At 40.7% G+C, this 20,191-nt stretch overlaps 1 protein-coding gene across 23 annotated transcripts in view; it reads left to right on the top strand.

The window, feature by feature from the left end:
- Positions 1-18,708, top strand: part of rims2a (regulating synaptic membrane exocytosis 2a) — a 163,669-nt gene extending 144,961 nt beyond the window's left edge. For 22 of the 23 annotated variants that reach the window (XM_061673766.1, XM_061673764.1, XM_061673773.1 and 19 more), the window contains 5 exons: positions 14,472-14,613; positions 14,768-14,880; positions 14,989-15,090; positions 15,998-16,137; positions 16,227-18,708. In XM_061673766.1, coding sequence (XP_061529750.1) covers positions 14,472-14,613; positions 14,768-14,880; positions 14,989-15,090; positions 15,998-16,137; positions 16,227-16,430 — 701 coding nt within the window. In that variant the 3' untranslated portion in view covers positions 16,431-18,708. Of the gene's footprint in view, positions 1-9,969; positions 10,392-14,471; positions 14,614-14,767; positions 14,881-14,988; positions 15,091-15,997; positions 16,138-16,226 lie in introns of those variants that run through there. The other variant, XM_061673778.1, reaches the window with a different exon arrangement.
- Positions 18,709-20,191: the final 1,483 nt, after the last annotated feature.

Genomic DNA, 20,191 nt, shown 5'->3' with positions numbered 1-20,191 from the left:
TGGGGAATTGTCCTCCATAAAAATCATTGTCTTTTTGAAATATGCAGACTTCCTGTACCACTGCCTGAAGAAAGTGCCTTCTAAAAACGGACACAATGTTTGGAAGTTCATTTTGAGCCCATCTTCAACCCAAAAAGGTCCAACCGGCTCATCTTTAACAATACCAGCCCATACAAGTATCCCACCTAGTAGTGTGACAATACCAAAATTCTGACGTCGATACTCTGCCTGCATAAAGTACTTCGATACTGGTAATGAAACGATACCACGGCAAAAATCCAAAACAACAGGAAAAACAGTGGAAGAAAAACTGACACAACAACTTTAAATACTTTTATATTTATTTTTATTAATTCAAAACATTATCTAGGTTTCGTATTTTGTAAACTGAGAATCCCTTGCAGTTCTTTACTCTCTGTCCGTGACCAACCCATACTGATCTGCGACCCACTTTCTGATCCGTACTCACCAGTTGAGAAGCACTGCTATATGGTAAGTAATAAATATAGTTTATTTATGCTATAGGTATATTTGTACAGTTAGTGCAAAGGGGATCAATGAAGGGTGGAGGCACAAGCTTACAAACAGTCATCTAATGGCCCACAATAAGATACTGTATGTTAAGAAAATACAGTATTATACTACCACTGTATCTATTGTAGTCAATAAATATTGACTAATGAGCTGCAGATGTTTGTTATCTACCGTGTCATACTTCACCAACTGCGCTCTTTGCTAGCAGTCAAGGTTATGTATGCGTCTTCTTGTGCCCAACCATTAAAGAAAAACATTTGATGACCTTTAGTTTTGACATTTTAACTAGACCAGTATACAAACATCCATTTGTCATCCATTTATTTATTTGTAATCCCTCAAAGGGAAATTCAATTTACATTATTTATATTATATTTTTTCATACCACACGGAGAACCAGACCCCACACATACAGGCATGCAGGGAGATATGTCCAGAGGTGGGTAGAGTAGTCACATATTGTACTCAAGTAACAGTACTGTTACTTGACAATAATGTGACTGTGAAGTAAAAAGTTGTGTGCACAGTGAAAAAACTACTCAAGTACTGAGTAAATGGTAACTTTGGTAAAAAAAAAAAAAAAAAAATTAAACAGAGCATTAACATCATCCATCCATCCATCCATTTTCTGAGCCGCTTCTCCTCACTAGGGTCGCGGGCGTGCTGGAGCCTATCCCAGGTGTCATCGGGCAGGAGGCGGGGTACACCCTGAACTGGTTGCCAGCCAATCGCAGGGCACATAGAAACAAACAACCATTCGCACTCACAGTCATGCCTACGGGCAATTTAGAGTCTTCAATTAATGCATGTTTTTGGGATGTGGGAGGAAACCGGAGTGCCCGGAGAAAACCCACGCAGGCACGGGGAGAACATGCAAACTCCACACAGGCGGGGCCGGGGATTGAACCCCGGTCCTCAGAACTGTGAGGCTGACGCTCTAACCAGTCGTCCACCCTGCCGCCGCATTAACATCAATGAAATAAAAATAACAAAATCAAATGTGGATTGGCTGGTGACCAGTTCAGGGCGTACCCTGCCTCTCGCCCAAAGATAGCTGGGATAGGCTCCAGCACGCCCGCGACCCTAGTGAGGAGAACCGGTACAGAAAATGGATGGATGAAAATAAAATGTGAATGTGCAAATTCTGATATTGCTGTGTGTGTGTGTATGTGTGTGCGTGTGTACATTGTGAGTGAGATTAGCACGTAGCCCAAGTGAGGCATGTTTTACAGTCACTTGTGATAAAATAGGGCTCATGTGGGCTAATATCCACAGCCAAAACAACAACTAAACATTTGCAATTTACCGCAAGTTATTTTCTCAAGTTAGAAGTGGGCTGAAATATCCACATTTGGCCAGACAGTGCCAGACAAATACTAAAATACATGAAAGCTGTTGATTTTCTTTGTCTAAATGTAAACACGAGTCGCGCGCCGTTGCTTTCAGTGGTAACGACGACCTTCCCAACATGGTCACCACGTAGGCGCTTCGATTAGCCGGGCTGGCATATCTAGTGTTAATACCTTTGCTCGGGAAGCCCAATAGTAGATGTGTGCAGTCATGAGACTTCATTGTGTCGTTTAATTGGTGAACTAAACTTAAACGTCACTAGCGCTTAAATTGGATTGGAGCAAACAGCGGCCAATGCGGAAGTCGAAGTCATTGTCTAAACAGATAGGTCGCGCACGAAATAGTTGCTAAATAAGAAATAATTGATGAATAACAGTAGCGAATGGCATTTAACATAAATACTTGAGTAAAAGTAAATAGTATGCAGTATTAAAACTACAATTAAGTACAATTTATCCAAAATGATACTTGTGTAAATGTAATGGACTAAATGTAGTGTTACTACCCACCTCTGGAAATGTCAGAGTGATGGGGCGTGCAAACTGTGCTGTGCCCCGAGTTTAGGAGGAGATTGGTCCTTCAACAGTAGTCAAGAAGCAGACTAACATCTCTCCAACAATTTTTCTCCAGCGGCAACAGAACCTTCGATTCCAAACTCCTTCCACATGACACTGCTTATCCTATTCAGGATGGAGAGGTTTAGAACCTGACTTGCTTCCAGTCAAATACAGAGTTGATACAGAGAGAAAGGAAGCCATTCTAGGTGTTGAATGACTAAAGAATTTGTATCTAATGTGATGAAAGTTGAGTCGAAGTCGATTAATAGATGACATCACTGATACTTTTTCAGCACGGTTACCTTTTTTGCACTACGGACTATTTTACTTTGCAATGTTTCAACCAGTCACTCATGCTGTAGTGGTGCATTCGCCTGACTTCTGAATGTGAGTGCGACTGTTTGTTTCTATGTGCCCTGCGATTGGCTGCCGACCGGTTCAGGGTGTACCCCGCCTCCCGCCCGAAGATAGCTGGGATAGGCTTCAGCAGCCCACGACCCTAGTGAGGATAAGCTCTTATGAAAATGGATGGATGGATGGACACCCAGCTATCGTTTGACAAAACATAATTATAGACTGCTATTCAACAAATACAAGACGACATACGGGGTAGCCTTATGTGTCAACAAAGCCGTGTACACCATGTGCGCCTTGCACGCAAGCCCAGTGTCCCGGACACTTTAAAGCCAAAGTAGAGTACCGGTATAGATTATAGCCTGCAGGCTGCAGCATGTATTTATGATTCGTGACTTCATAGGACCCTAGCTGTTGTGCTGTGCGCGGTGCGACCAACAATTGTTGTTAAGCGGCGGAGAATCCCTAAGCGGGTCATCTCTGCGACCCTACCCCCACACCAGACGTGAACCAAAATGTGCAAAGCTGACAGATCTTTTCAGTGGTCGAGGGATCCAGCAGGACGACTACAGGTGGGCACAGTGGGAAAATAGCAAAATATTAGACCTAGCAGACCGTGCATTTGTTATGTAAATGATTTGGGATACAAAATTGTTAAATACTTTAGTCCTCATGTATTCCAAGTTTCATTGATTGTTGTTGTTGCTCGCCATCAGAAAATGATCAAGTCTCTGTGACCTGACTTTGTGATTTACACTTTAAGCAATGAAGGGATACTTACATATTATTTGATATGTAAAAAAATGAGCTGGATTACTCTGATATGAAATAGTGTAAACCCTCAAATATGACATGAGCTACTTGTATAATTTGGGATGGAGAAGAAATAAGTTAGCATGTGCTCACATGCAGTTGTGTATGTGTGCATGCATGCCTGCGTGTCCGTGTGTGTGTGTGATATATGGCATTTTCTTTCATGGATTTCCTTTGTGTATGAAGAACATAAGTCTTGTTATGATTATTATTGTTGTTGTTATTATTCTTATTAGCAACATCATCATCAGGGGTGAAGGTCACTAACAGAGGTGTTATTGAGGGACTGGGTGACCCTATGGTGACAGTGGTGGTGCTGATCTTGGTGAACGAGGAGGAGGAGGACGATCTGATGGTCTTATTGGGGGAGAAGGAAGAGAATGGAACAGGAAGCAGCAATAATCAGACAGGTAGAGATGTCGTGTGTAAGGCTGCCGTAGTGGGTAGGCAATTGTAATATGCATACAGTGTATACAGCAAAAATGATGAGACCTAACATCACGGTCACCGCTCATTGGTTAGTATTCAGGGACCGGAGGAACAAAATATTTGGTCTTTGGTTGTGTTCACTGGGGGCCTCTCCGTCTAAATTCCTGGGCTGAATTGTGGGCCCAGTAGATCCCTGATTTCAAATGACCGCCGTGGCATAGAAGCAAATAAAAACAAATGATTATAAAATACAACTCACCATTACACTGAATGTAGTTGTTGTAATTTCGTCGAAGCTCTGTTTAACTCTTTTTTTTCCCCAACCAGTCTCATTTTGTGTTCCATAGCATAGCGTGTTGTAAGATGGGACATCGCAGCCAGGCTCCCAAAAAAATAAGCATTCGCTGTTTCACTGTTTGTATTTCACCTTTGCATTTATCGTATTTGAGTGTATACGTGCATATTTTTCAAGTGATCATGCTACGGGCCTCATTTTATGTCAAATATTTCCACATGGTTATAGCATAGTACGGGCATATACTATACTGTGACAAGTGTTACGGGCAAGTCCAAAGTCCTCTGTAAATTGGCCGATTGGAAGACAAAATTCTCCAACTCATGATTAGCGATTATTTGACTTCAGGGTTTAAACGATGTGGAGTCTACTATTCGGTTCAACCCCTGAGCTATTCACAATCCCATTTACACCCTTAATTTTCCTATCAACTATGCACTTGGGAAACATGATTACTTTGGGGCAACTCACACAAGCACAGGATACACACGTATACTGCGCCAAAAAAGTCTAGGTTTCAACCACTAACCCATGCAACCACGGGGAGAACATGCAAACTCCACACACGAGGTCCTAAGCCAAGATCATAGAACCTCTTGACGGTGAGGTAGGCGTGCTAACCACTATCCCACCGTGCTTCCCTGCGTTAGACATTCTTAACAATATTTACAATAACAACATAACATACATAGACTCCTTACAAATAGTAACTAGCATTGTGTCGTTAAATAGAGTTCTAAAGGGTCAGTTTATACCCTGACTACCAGAACCACCATGCTTGTGTGTGACTAAATATGAACTTCCAATTTTATATTTTTAGACTTCTAACCACAGACCCAAAAATAGACTTCCTCATACTACCTTGTCTTCCAAAAGCTTTCAGTCAGTGAGGAAGCTTGATGACAAATGAACAAAAGACAGTGGTAAGTTGGGTCTATTTCCTTTTTTTGGTATGGGAAGGCATGGCATGATTTTCATCCATCCATCCCTATGCAAAAAAAAAATAATACTCATTCATTGGATGTCATAATATAATATGGTCTTCTTTCATTATTTACTATAGCGCTTTGAGATTTTAACACATTTAATACTATGTAGGTCAACATTAAATAGAACAGTCCAGATCTAAAAAATATAGTCAACATGAACTTGTTTTTAAACTTTGATAACTGGTACTTAAACAAACTTATCTTCATGCTGTGAATAAAATTATTTCATTTTGCAATGCAATTAGAAGGAGGTATAAAGGAGGGGCTGTAGCTTGTAAAACTGGCTTCACATCAAGATCGGCAATAGTAAGTGTAATGTTGTAAATGTGTTTGTGAGCGTACAACTTGGTGTGTCTGGCTGATATCACTCCCTTAAGTTGTGTTTAAAGTGCCTGGGACATGAGTTCCTTTGTGACGCTCAGCCTAGTCCCTGGCCTCATCAATCAGGATGATTTCCGCACCGCACTTCTGGGATATTACGCTCTTCTCCTGTTGTGGTAGAACGGACAGAATTCTTCAGATTCCTGTCCTGTGAGGTGCTTATGATTTCCAGTTAAGTCGTTGCTGTCCTTTTGGTCTGGACTGGGAACACGTCACACGCTATGCTTTTACGGTGACCTCTATTAGACATGCTTTTGCGAAACTGGAATTCAACCGCAATTAAAGAACTTAAAACCTAATTTAGCTGGTCTAAAAAAACATACCCTAAAACTAACTAATAGATGGGCTTTCATCAAGACATCAATTCACCTTCTGCCTCTGTTATAAATGAACTGGTGAGTAACCTCAAAAACACTGAATGCTTCAAAAACAACAGTAGTAGGCAAAATAATAGTTCATTGTAACCACCCTTAGTGAGGTAAACACATCTATTATCAGTAAATATTTTGTGCCATGTTTGTATTACTGGAAATCTTGTAAAGCCCATTTCCTCTTCTGTCCATGTGCACATGTGCAGTAGGTAGATGGGTAAGAATAAACTTCAGAAGTGCAAAAGTTGAAACATCACGTGCTGAATGTGTTGTCTGACTGAATGCCATCTACTGTTGCCACGTGTCCTTTGACGCACTTGGCGGGGGAGACCGAGGCAGATGGGAGACTAATTATTGTATCTTTCTTGCTTGACTCGGATCATTACTCTGTTCTCGCTGTTGTGAGAATAGCATATTGCCCCTCTTTCTTTCACTGCCTAATGTCAATGACTATAATTCTATTTAATTCTAATCAAATGTACGACATCATATACCTTAACCCCAATAATCAGAAGAAGGAACCTCTACAGAACAAACTATGTAAAACAATGGAAAAGGACCAGTTTAATGGTCTACATTCATTCATTTGTGATGAATTTGAGTCAAAACAGCTAAGATTTGTGATGTAAATGATTTGACAGTTACATTTAAATTACTTTTTTTTCACTACTCACTCACAGCGAGTGTGTCAAAATTATGGGAAACAAAATAGTGGGAACTTTAGTAACAGGGAAAATAAACTCCACATCCAAAAGTATTGGAACTGTGAGCCAAATTCCTACTATTTTTGCTGTAGACTGAAAATATTTGTTTGATATCAAAAAATTTATATGAAACAGGTGATCAACAGTTCAACTTTGCATTTCCATCTGAATTAGTCACAACTTGGATAAAGATTGCTTGGACCCACTCATTTTTCATGTGAGCAAAAGTATTAACACCTGACTAAAAGTTGTGTTTCTTTGCCCTGGTGTGTCACATTTGCTATCTAAACAATATATAATGTTGTAATGTCTATTCTCAATTTTAGATTTGGGTTTTGCGTGGAAAGACTACATTTATAACAGTTTGATGTGTAACCAACATGAAAATCAGACAGCTGTCCATGGATGAAAATCAAGTAATTGTCTAGCTGAGAAAAGAAGGAATATCAAGCAGAGCACGGTCAATACAACCATTTGGAATGTCAGGAAGAAAGAAAGCACCAACCGAGGAAAACATCTGTTGACAACGGAAACATGTTGAGAGCTGTAAACAAAGACCCTAAAACAGCTGCTATTGATATCAACATCAGACCATAAACAAATATACTGTTGCTGTACAATATGCAAAACTTTCATCAACAAGAGGAGCAGGAAGGCCAAGCTGGAGTTTGCCAAAAGTATATAGCGAGACAAGCCTAAAAATTGCTGTGACAAAGATGATGAGATGGAGATTAGCCTTTACCAAAGTGACAGAAGTTTGGAGAACGCAAAGGGTGCCTATGATCCTAAATATACAAGCTCATTTGTGAAGCACGGTGGAGGTAATCTCAGTGGAGATAATTTTCATTGATGACAACACATGACGGCAGCAGCAAAAGGAACTTAAAAATGTACAGAAACATTTTGTCTACTAATTTAGAGAAATATCCAACAATCATGATTGGGAGGTCTTCCATCATGCAACAAGATTATTATCCCAAAAATACAACCACCCAAAACAACAACACCAACCTCAGGCTGCAATGAAAGCCTTTCAAAGCATTGCAAAGAAGAAGGCAAAGGTTTGGTGATGGCATTACCTCACAGGTTTGGTGCAGCTATTGCAAGGAAATGGTTTGCCTGTATCCTGTATTAAGTCTTATTCACTTATTCACAGTGTATTTGAAGTTTGTATTTTCCAATACTTTTGCTCACCTAAAATTTTGGTGTTTGATATCTGGAAATAAAAGCTTGAAATGTTTACTGTAGGCGTCACGGTGGACGACTGGTTAGAGCGTCAGCCTCACAGTTCTGAGCAGCTGGGGTCAATCCCCGGCCCCGCCTGTGTGGAGTTTGCATGTTCTCCCCGTGCCTGCGTGGGTTTTCTCCGGGCACTCCGGTTTCCTCCCACATCCCAAAAACATGCATTAATTGGAGACTCTAAATTGCCCGTAGGTGTGACTGTGAGTGTGACTGGTTCTTTGTTTGTATGTGCCCTGCGATTGGCTGGCAATCAGTTCAGGGTGTATCCCGCCTCCTGCCCGATGATAGCAGGGATAGGCTCCAGCATGCCTGCGACCCTAATGAGGAGAAGCGGCTCAGAAAATGGATGGATGGATGGATGTTTACTGTATCTTTGGTCTCATATTCATCTTTTGATGTCAAACACCAAAGATGTTGGTCTTACTGTCCCAATAAAGTTGGAGGGGAGAGTAGGTGAACAAGCAAATACCAATCAAACTTGGAAAATTAAAGACATCACAATATCTCATTTTGAAAGGAACATGAATGAGTGAAGAAATTGGATGGCAAGAATTCCAGAAGAATCTTTCACCTTTCACCACATGATGAATAGTTATAGTCAATTCAAAACTCCAGCCAGTTTGACAAAGTATCTCAGTGTGGACAGAAATGGGGGACTATCAGACTGACTCTTTCCAGCCGCAGGAGAAGCTGAAAACCAATTAAAGTGTACAGTGTTGTTCTTACAGTAAGCAGTCTAGACCTAGGGTGCAAATGGATATGCCTTCGCAAAGAAGCACAAGAAGAGGAGTCATTAAATATGACCCACTTACTCTCGTTGTAACGTTACTGTGTTTTGTCCAACTTAGCACAGATGTGAAAGTGTAGAGTTGTTGGCTGTGCTGACTCAGATGAAACTTTTAGTGTCTCACTTGTGGAAATAGGTTGCTGCATCTCAGAGATGACAACTTTTGCATTAATGCTCACACTGCAAGGAGCTATAGTATGTGTTATTGTACCATATATTCAAAGCCCCCCCACCCCAAAAAATAAGTGGTGTTTTCTCCTGCAGCACTGCATTGTGATTTTTTTGGGCTCATGTGTTAAGGCTATTAAGCAAGTGCTGAAGCTTGATAGTATGACACCTGAACCCTCATGTTGAAGTAACACTGAGCAAAATATTGAACCCCTAGCTGCTTCTGATGCTTTGTCATCAAGTGTCAGCCATTTACGTTACTGTACATGACCAAAAATGAAGACATGTTTTATTTGAGTTAAAGCTGTGCGAATGCAGACTAGTATGTTTAACAGACCACCAGGAAAATCTATTTAAATGGGTCACCTTCAGATGTCCTCAAGATAGAAGTGTATCAAAAAGGGATAACTTTTGGATAAGTTTCACAGTAATCTAAACAGAGAAAAAAATACTCTTTGTTTTTGTGGGCACGTGGTATGCAATTGATCAAGGGAAAGTGAACAAGAGGCTATTGATGGATGGTAGATGACATTTTTAGGTTGAGCATGTGATTGTGATCATCTTCTGGATTTCTCTTTTTGTGCAAACAGAATTCGTCCCAAGTCAACACAGCTGTGTTATGGTAGTATTGGTAGGGGGAACAATAAAGGAGCCGAATCTGGCACGTGCAATTGGAGTGGCTGCTATGTGGCTGAAGCCGTCTCGCACGCAGCAAGGCAGCTGGCAGACGGAACGACAGCTTATTTTTACTGGCCCCTGTGGGTAGGCTGGAGAGGTGAGGGGATTGTGATACCAGGGATGGAAAGAAATACTGATGAATATGAATGAAAATACTAATGTTGAATAGTGCAAAGAAGCAAAAAGGTGAACAGTACAAGACTAAGTACAAGTAAATGGAGAAAGCAAGGTAATTTATTGATAACATTGGAATTAAAGGGGGCGTCAATACCTATCTCTGGGTAGAGCTTCTTCACCCATACTGTCAGCTGAGGTTTAAGAAGCCTGGCCCTCTGATTGGTGGAGTGCGACTCAGCTCTCTTCCCTCCCCCCTAGAAAAAAGAGGTGCTGCAGGCAGCATCAGGCACACTGCAACACAAGTCTCAGCCACTGAGGAAACATCCAGATCTCACCCTGAGATGCACCTACAGACAGATTAGCCGACAGCCTAGATCGAATCGCCAAACAAATATTCTTAGTTAAGCAAATTAGATTTCGGTTGAATTTTGAAGCTTGACCTGTCGATCGATCGCTTCACTGCATTGAAGACGACTGCTAGTCGCCATGGGCAGGCAGGGGCATGAAACCTCTGCTGGGATGCGCATACAACGCTCCCAGAGTAAGATGAGCTTGTCTGCGTCGTTTGAAGCGCTGGCAGTCTACTTCCCCTGCATGAACTCCTTTGATGAAGACGATGGAGGTAAGACGACACTGAGGGATGCTGTGCTTTAGGGGAGACGCATGTGAGGTCAGTCGGTTGTGCTTCAGTTAACATTGTGCGGTCCCTGTGCCAACGTGCAATTCTGTTCGTCGTCCAGGCTATCAAATTGTAGTGAAATACTCACCTAGTGGAAGACAAACATTTAGTGTTTGGAATGAGTGACTGCCTAGAATGTACTGTGCAGTAGAGATCCTACCAAAGCACATGGTTTTTACAGTTGTGCATTTGAGATTTGATTGGCGCAGAACACAGATTACAGTATTTATTTAAAAACGGTTCCCATTTTAAGTACTTATAATGCAGAAAGTAGACAAGTTTTCTGTCATTTTATTTTCATCCACTTTACGTACTGTTATTCGTCAAATTATTCTTACATTTATGATAGGGTACATTTCCATTCCCAGCCATGCCCAGGACTCTCATGACAGTTTTGACTCCACTCTCCCTTTCAACTGCGCTACAGAATGCAATGAAGAATTGTGATTTAAGTATCCATATTAACTAATGCTCACTTTTTTTCACGAGGCTAAACTATTCAATCTTGAAACATGCTCCAGAAATGTCTTGCCGTGACTTTCAAAATCTTTATAACTAAAGCTCTTTGATTTAAGCTTCAGTTTAGCGCCAGTATTTCAGGTTACCATGGCTTGTTTGTTGTCGAGTACACATAAATAGTTAAAAGCAATATAATTCCTACAAATTACTGGGGCCCTTTTCAAGCATGTACAACCCCAATTCCAATGAAGTTGGGACATTGTGTTCAACATAAATAAAAACAGAATACAATGATTTGCAAATCATGTTCAACCTATATTTAATTGAATACACTACAAAGACAATATATTTAATGTTCAAACTGATAAGCTTTATTGTTTTTAGCAAATAATCATTAACTTAGAATTTTATGGCTGCAACACATTCCAAAAAAGATGGGACAGGCGGCAAAAAAGACTGAAAAAGTTGATGAATGCTCATCAAACACCTGTTTGGAACATCCCACAGGTGAACAGGCTAATTGGGAACAGGTGGGTGCCATGATTGGGTATAAAAGGAGCTTCCCTGAATTGCTTAGTCATTCACAAGCAAAGATGGGGCGAGGTTCACCTCTTTGTGAACAAGTGGGTGAGGAAATAGTCGAACAGTTTAAGGACAATGTTCCTCAACATACAATTGCAAGGAATTTAGGGATTTCATCATCGAAGGGCCATAATATCATCAAAAGGTTCAGAGAATCTGGAGAAATCACTGCATGTAAGCGGCAAGGCCGAAAACCAACATTGAATGCCTGTGACCTTCGATCCCTCACTGCATCAAAAACCGACATCAATGTGTAAAGGATATCACCACATGGACTCAGGAACACTTCAGAAAACCAATGTCAGTAAATACAGTTAGGCGCTACATCCGTAAGTGCAACTTGAAACGAGGCAAAGCAAAAGCCATTTATCAACAACACCCAGAAACGCTGCCGGCTTCTCTTGGCCCGATCTCATCTAAGATGGACTGATGCAAAGTGGAAAAGTGTTTTGTGGTCCGACGAGTCTTTGAAGTTTTGGAAATTGTGGACGTCGTGTCCTCCGGGCCAAAGAGGAAAAGAACCATCCGGACTTTTAAGGACGCAAAGTTCAAAAGCCACCATCTGTGATGGTATGGGGCTTTGTTAGTGCCAATGGCATGGGTAACTTAGACATCTGTCAAGGCACCATTAATGCTGAAAGGTACATACAGGTTTTGGAGAAACCTATGCTGCCATCCAAGCAACGTCTTTTTCATGGACGCCCCTGCTTATTTCAGCAAGACAATGCCAAACCACATTCTGCACGTGTTATAACAGCGTGGCTTCTTAGTAAAAGAGTGCGGGTACTAGACTAGCCTGACTGCAGTCCAGACCTGTCTCCCATTGAAAATCTGTGGCGCATTATGAAGTGTAAAATACTGTTGAACGGCTGAAGCTGTACATCAAGCAAGAATGGGAAAGAATTCCACCTACAAAGCTTCAACAATTAGTGTCCTCAGTTCCCAAACGTTTGTTGAATGTTGTTAAAAGAAAAGGTGATGTAACACAGTGGTAAACATGACCCTGTCCCAACATTTTTGGAATGTGTTGCAGCCATAAAATTCTAAGTTAATGATTATTTGCTCAAAACAATAAAGTTTATCCGTTTTGAACATTGAATATCTTGTCTTTGTAGTGTATTCAATTAAATATAGGTTGGGTTAACATGATGTCCAAATCATTGTCTTCTGTGTTTATTTATGTTTAACACGTCCCAACTTCATTGGAATTGGGGTTTTATTAAAAATACACGATGCATATGCTGTGGTGGGTAGCTGGCCTGTGACTGGAATCAAGCCGCGAGGCTGACACAAAGTACAAAACAAAGCCAACCTAGGCTCTCAAAATCAAAGCAACCCACATTAGCTTGTTCTGTAAATATTTTTAATGTGGTCTTTATGTGGTACGATAATATGACTGTTCATCTCAATTCACGGGCTACATGCAGTATATTCACACTACAAAGAAGCGCAATCAGTTATGGAGTCGGATTTGCATGCAGAGGATCTGCCAAAGGCTTGGCCCTCTCCCCTGTCGCTAATTTTGACTGTTGAATTCCTTCACTTCATTAATATTTACAATTTTATGGCAAAGAAGACTTCTGAATGCTCTACGTTGTTGACCCTAAATTTGATTTGTATGGTCATAGTGATTCTGCAGTATTTGCAAGCAACAATTTGAAAGCGATTCACATTGTTGTGTTGCACACCCATATGAGTATGAATATGTTTCAACCTCCCAATCTCCTCTGGAGCACTGGAAATTGGTCTGGTATTGTGTTTATAGTCTTTAGTCTTTGCTTGTGTTTCCTAAACAAAGTAAATAGTTTGTGAAACATTGATGTGCTGCAACGTAATTCAGAAAAGGAATCTAACGAAGCAGATTGGCCAAAAAATATCCGCATATGATCTGTTGCTTCAATAAACGCAGACATTAGTGTTTTCATAAGAGTTGTCGCAGCAAGAATACTTCTATTTCAAAATAGCCTTCATTGATAAAATCCAGCCAGACGTCAGTCAGTCTCTGTCACTGTTCCTCCTATAGTATAGTATCTGTTTCCGCAACTGTGTAATACATCATGTAGGACTTGCTAGATAGTAAGCCCATTCTGAGGCAGTCTTGATGATATTCATTTACGTGAATCAATGATTGAATATACACTTTACTGCTACACTTGCACAATCCACTCTGGCTATACAAAGTGGACGTTAATGTAAAAACATACCGTGGCGGTTTCTAATATTTTGTTTGTCATGTTGCAAATTCGATAACCTAAGCATTAGGAACAGCTCTCAGTATACTGCAATGCATTTCAACACCACTGCAGTATTGTCTTTGTAAAGGCAGAATTTTTGCGACAACTTTTGTCTTGGTTGTTCTTTTGTGGACTAACACAACACCATGTATGTGTGTGTATTGATTTAACTCCATATACACTGAGACACAGTGGGTTTTACAATGCTTATATTAGTATTTAATTCATCCATAGCCATGTGACATGCAGTATTATCATTTGCTGGCATACACACAGAGCTAAATATGTAGCTCCAGTATGTCTAATCAAAACACTTAGCTTTTGCAGGGGAGCTCAAACGTGTGGAACATTGCTCTGATGCATACTGCATCTCAGGCATCTTTTAGTGGATCATTTGTAATGTATGTAGTTTAGGTACATCTAACACAGGTGCATCCATGCAGACTGGGAGATCTGAACAAATGAGAGTTGGCAGGCTGACAGAAGCAGTCAGCTGTCATGTTAGATCAGCCAGACGAGGCAAATGCTGGATGTTTGTATGTGGAGAAGTGTCGCGATTGTCCGCTACAACTTGCAGCCACAGGTTATTTATTTATTTATTTTTTTTAAATAATTGTTGGTGTGTTTGTCCAAGTGTCAAATTTGCCTTGATGGAGGGGTGAGTGTGTTTGGTGTTTAGTTTGGCATCACTGCAGTGTTCAATGCCAAAAATGCTTTTCTCTTGTGCGGTCTTTTTTTGTGTGTCCAGAAGCGGGAGGCAAGAAGTTGCGCAGCACTATCCAGAGGAGCACAGAGACGGGCCTGGCAGTGGAAATGAGGAGCAGGATGACTCGTCAGGCCAGCCGAGAATCCACAGACGGCAGCATGAACAGCTACAGCTCCGAGGGAAAGTAAGCAGACCAAGCCTTTTATTGGAGGTTTTTTAATTTTTTTTAATTTTTTTTTAAAATCTTCAATTTTAAATGAAGCAAGCTGTTTACCTCATGTTATTTGACATGGATATCTGTTTATCTCCATGGTAATAAGTGTGTATTTGTGTTGTAGTCTCATTTTCCCTGGGGTGAGGCTGTCCTCAGAAGCCCAGTTTAGTGACTTCCTGGATGGACTCGGGCCCGCCCAGCTAGTCGGACGACAGACCCTGGCTACACCGCCAATGGGTAAACATAAAAATCCTCCTTCTTCAGAAGCTTAGGAACATTTTGAGTAGCTCTCTGCACCTGTTTCTTTTGTCAGTCTTTGAAATAAAAATATTTCTCGTTATTTAGGCGACATCCAAATCGGCATGGTGGAGAAGAAAGGAGCACTGGAGGTGGAAATCATTCGAGCTCGCGGCCTTGTTGGAAAACCAAGTTCCAAGGCACTGCCAGGTAATAACAGGCTCTTCTCGTAGACAGCGCATGTGCGCAGGGGTGCAAATGCCCAAGTATCCTTATTTTCATGCAAGCGCAAAGCTCGCTGCGCGTGTTCATAAATTTGGTAGACCTATTTGCAACAAAGTGGGCGTTCCGGCGCAGCGAGGGTGTGTCCTTGGAGATGCGCCCAGCGGAGTGACAATTTGGTGGTAGAAAGTCACTCTCAATGTACGACTAAACAGTCTAAATCCTGGTGGACCTTTGGTCAATTTGATCAGGGCACAGGCAGACAGATTCTGAGCTCTGTGGAGATGTCTGGTAGACATATTCCATTCATAAATATGTGAAACCCCTGAATCACTGGAGAAATCAATGAACGCATTATTATTATCACTATTATATTTTTTTAAATCATCCCACCGACCGTCACAGCAATTGGGGGTGCACACAAACAATCGGGGATGGGAGGCCGTCTCCCAGTAGCAGCTTCTGTGACCTCCTCCCGAGCCAACTTTGCATCATCCGCCCGTGGAGGTCTGCTTGCAGCTCCATATAAACATACTTTGTGCACTTTGACTCGAGCAGATCAGTTTCTTCTTGAGAAAAAGTCAGTTGTCTGCGCAATGTAGAGACCTGTCAGTGCGTGACAAGTGCAGTGCCACATTTAAAGGGAATGAGAGGAGCCGCTTTGATTGGACTTATTGAAGTGTTTCACTCCCACAGCGGCGTAAAGCTCCCTCTTTTAGATCCGCCGGACGTGCGCTTGTCGGCAAAATGACCAAACCCCGTTCTGACCCGCTTCTGGCTTCTGATTTATGCCAGTCATGAAAATAGGGCCCCTAACGTGTAATGTTGACAAATAATGATGACAATTCTCTTGGACTCTGAAAGTGACGCACGTTATCTGTTCCTTTCCTCCCAGCACCATATGTTAAGGTCTACCTTTTGGAAAACGGAGTCTGCATTGCCAAAAAGAAAACAAAAGTAGCAAGAAAGACCTTAGACCCTCTGTACCAGCAGCAACTGCCGTTTGAGGAGAGCCCCGGAGGGAAAGTTTTACAGGTGAGAAAAACACAAGAGAAAAGTACAAGTCGATAACCTTACCTTGTCCCGTCTGTTTGACTCACTCATTTTTCATGGCTTCTTTGTAGGTGATTGTGTGGGGCGACTATGGACGCATGGACCATAAATCTTTCATGGGAGCAGTTCAGATACTGTTAGACGAGCTGGACCTGTCCAACATGGTGATTGGCTGGTTCAAGCTCTTTCCTCCGTCCTCGCTAGTGGACCCGACTCTCGCCCCCCTGACAAGAAGAGCTTCCCAGTCCTCACTGGACAGTTTCTCACGGTCATAGCAGCGTGCGGACTGATAGCGTTGTTGTAGCAGCCGGTGTTGCGATGAAAGGTCACGCCCCCCTGTTACACTGCATGCTTGATGTTGTGTCTTCTGAGCCTGTTTCTAGGGGAGCAAATGTGAGCCTGTATTTTGAGCAAAAACGTTGCGCACACACAGTGCACGTGGTGAAGCGCATCGCAAGCGCCTGGCTGCCAGGATTGCCAGGCGATGTTGTTGTTGTTGCTGGGAGGAAACTGGAATGAACTCCTTAGCACGAGGAATCTGTCATTTCCAGGTTTTCATCCAATTCGAAGCCATGGGGGTCAGTACTGGGAACCGCTAAACGAGTTCTACAGAAACCCTTTTTCGAATGAAAAATAAATGTTTAGCTTTGATTTCATTTGGTTTCATTTGTTTCTTTTTCCTGTTGTTGTTTTTTATGCCGAGGGGGGGAGGGGGGGGGAGGGGTGACAGTGGATTTCTTCACCTGATGCTTGGTCATGTCCCACCAACAGGTCTAGCTGTAGGTGAGGGTTTTGGAGACCATGACATAGGTTTGTTTCAGCTTCAATCCACACTCCCCCACATCCTGCAAGAAAATCACCTGCAGACTCTCAGTTTATGTGCTCAACCAAACTGCTGGAAACTCACCAGACAGCAGTAATCAGACGCAATATTGCAGTGGCTACAAATCACCAATAATGAGTAATCAAAACCCCAGTCAAAAGATCTACCATCTTTGTTTCATTCTTTCTCTTTTGATATACAGTAGTGTATGAAAATTATCCTTTCCCTTTTTAGTTAATTTGCATGAATACAAATTTAGCTGAATACAAAAAAAAATGCATTGTTTTCTTGAGGCTGTAACTTGCAAAGAGATGAAGAAAAATAAAACAAATCAGCTATTTCCAACAATTTATTGTTTTTAAAAATACATTTCACCAATGCATGGTTTCCAAGGAGAGTGAATGCAACATCATGATTAAGATAAAAGGCATTGTTTATCAGTCTTTAGACCATTCATGAGTCAGTAAGATAAGGAAAACTAAAGGAACCTTTTGGAGTATTTAACAGATAATGTTTTATGACAAAACAAGTGATAATGACAATAAATGTAAATGATTTATTTCATTGTAAAAAGGCTCAGATAAAGATTATGTGAACATTGTACATGTTTCTCTTTTTATTCCTTCTCCCAGGGTACTTCACATTGTACGGTTCATTTCTATCATTGTCCCCTGATAGGGTCCAGATTTGGTCTGGTCTCGATCTGGTTATTTTACAGTTCTAAATTGTTTTTGATATGCATTTTAGTTCAAATTTGATTTCTTTAACAAGCATGTTGAAAAGGATTCTCTGCAACATGGCTTGGGCACACCTTAAAGTAACTCAGCATGTTTTGATATAAGATGATATTTGGAATTTTTGCAGTTTCTTGTACAGTGCATGTCAACGTCATTCATTTCTCTCCCTCATGTCAGCACTTCACTAAATTTGTTTTCAGTCGTCCAATGACCAATTATTGACGTTTTTTAACAAACATTCCACTCACAGGGTCATATTTTCTTTGAGGATATTGTGGGGAAAAAAAGAGACAAGGACAATATTTTCTACTTAATAGGGGGTGAGAAGTGTATTTTATTTCAGCATTGTTGACAAACATGCAAAAATATTCTGTATTGGTACAGCAAAAGGTCTCTATGAAATCAAGAGGCAGCAAACCGACAAAAAGAAGATGATTTGCTGGCATTCAATACAAGCACTGTTTATGAGATGAGCTAATCACGAGTTCAAATATCATGGAATATTGCCACAGAATTTTTTTTGTCTTTTTTTTTTGTCTTGTTTTACTGAAAATGACTGATTTACTATATTTTTGTTAGTTTTCTTTTAAAAGCCAAGACCTGATTATTTTTTATTTTCTAATTTTAGTAATTATAAAAACGTCTCATGTCTGGGAGGCATATGAATCGTATAGCCGCAGTATGTCTGAATGAAATTGAACTGGGGCATTATTCCTTTTCCACATGGAGATGATGAATTTTAATGTCCAAGGATTTTTTTGTCGCTGTAACAAGCTGCAGTATATATTTTACTTTTTGATTTCCATTGTACATACATACATAGATGTCAGAATTTAAATAAACACAATACCTTCATGACACTCTTCTGGAGCAGGAAAAATGCCTCACGAGGAAAAAGACGTTATTTTATCCTTTTGGAATGCCTTTTAATTTTCTCTTTTTTTTGTGCAATGTGTTAATGCCAAGGCTATGTCTTGGTAAGTATGGTTGAGTACAGAGATTTATGTAAGTTATTTTTCAAATTAAAAATAAAAAAATGATATTACATTAATGCTGATTGTTGTGTGACTCTAGGTGTGAGCACAAACACACATAGACCATACACTCTCTTAACTTTTTGGTTTCCTCAGAAATTAAATTTAAAGTGGGGGATCTTTCCATTTTCTGTACTGCTTCTCATTATTATGATCATAAGTGAGCTGGAGCCTTTTCTAGTTGACTTTAGAAAGAAAAGAAAAGTGAGTGCTCGTAAATACAATATTAGCATTCCAATTTGTGGATGCAGAAGTTCATACCCTGTTCTCTTCTACTCTTATGTGTATCAGATTCAGAAGACTTTATTCGTCCCAGAAAGGCAATTCAGTTTTGTATGTGAGGAGAGGAGCAACTCGCTTACGATGTAAATAAGCCCCACGGTTACAAAGCAGTTGGGTAGTGCAGAATAATTCAATCGCGGAAACATTTTCAGATATAGCCAGATTTTTTTATTTCAAACTTGATGGGTGGGCAGGCACTCGATAGACCCAACTATTTGTATACAAAGAATTAAAAAGTAAATGCTAGTCCTTAAGCGTTGTGTTTAGCAATATATGAATTGTTTGGTTTGGCTTCCTGAAATTTCCCACAATGCAACACAAACTTGTGTTGTTGGACGTAGCCTCCTCACATGGCCAGCCTCGTGTCATTCAGGCCTCGTACCCAGCTTTGGGAAGCTCCTGTAGCAAATTCGTTGTGTGCAAGAAGCCAAAATGATGTCAGTTTGGAGACATTAGAGAAAATAATTATGCTGAATGAATTCCTCAGTGTTACAAAAGCCACAGAAGACATTGTAAATCTGTCCACATCCATGTTCCATCCATTTCTCCAAGACAAAGTTTAGAGAGTTAAATAGCATGATTTGTTACCTGCTGGCAAGATTACTACATTCCTCAGCAACAGGCTGCTGCAAAGAGTCTCCTGATAGACTCAGCTGGTCCTTAATTCTGCTGCACGTGAGCAGGCAGGCACCGCTGGATTAAATTAATATCTCACGAGGACACTGCGCTCCCATCTGTTACTGTATGAGTGGTTTTGGCTGCCTTCCTCTTTCACAAGCATTTGAGTTGTTGGGAGACATTTGCTACCATAATTAGGTTGCCACCTTTCAGAAATGAAAATAAGGGAATTTATTTTGTTTTGTAATATAAGAGTATATATATAATATATATATATATATATATATATATATATATATATATACATATAATTACTTTTACAAGTGTGTAAATTTCTGTGGCGTATACATAGGTGAATTACACATAAGCGGACTTGAATGAGGCACGTGCGTGAGTAGTAGTACTAATAGTAGTGCTCGTAGAAGTAGTAATGGTGGTCGTATCAGCAGCAATAATACTGGCATACCATCATTGTTTGTGCAATTTGTGCTATTGATGTTTGGAGAGATGATTAGATTTGGTTACAGTACAGTTTTATTATT

Source organism: Phycodurus eques, chromosome 4, assembly GCF_024500275.1.
Source record: "Phycodurus eques isolate BA_2022a chromosome 4, UOR_Pequ_1.1, whole genome shotgun sequence".
NCBI classification, from domain to species: Eukaryota; Metazoa; Chordata; class Actinopteri; order Syngnathiformes; family Syngnathidae; genus Phycodurus; species Phycodurus eques.
Note: the sequence above shows the minus strand (reverse complement) of the source record. Positions and strands in the feature narration are given on the sequence as shown.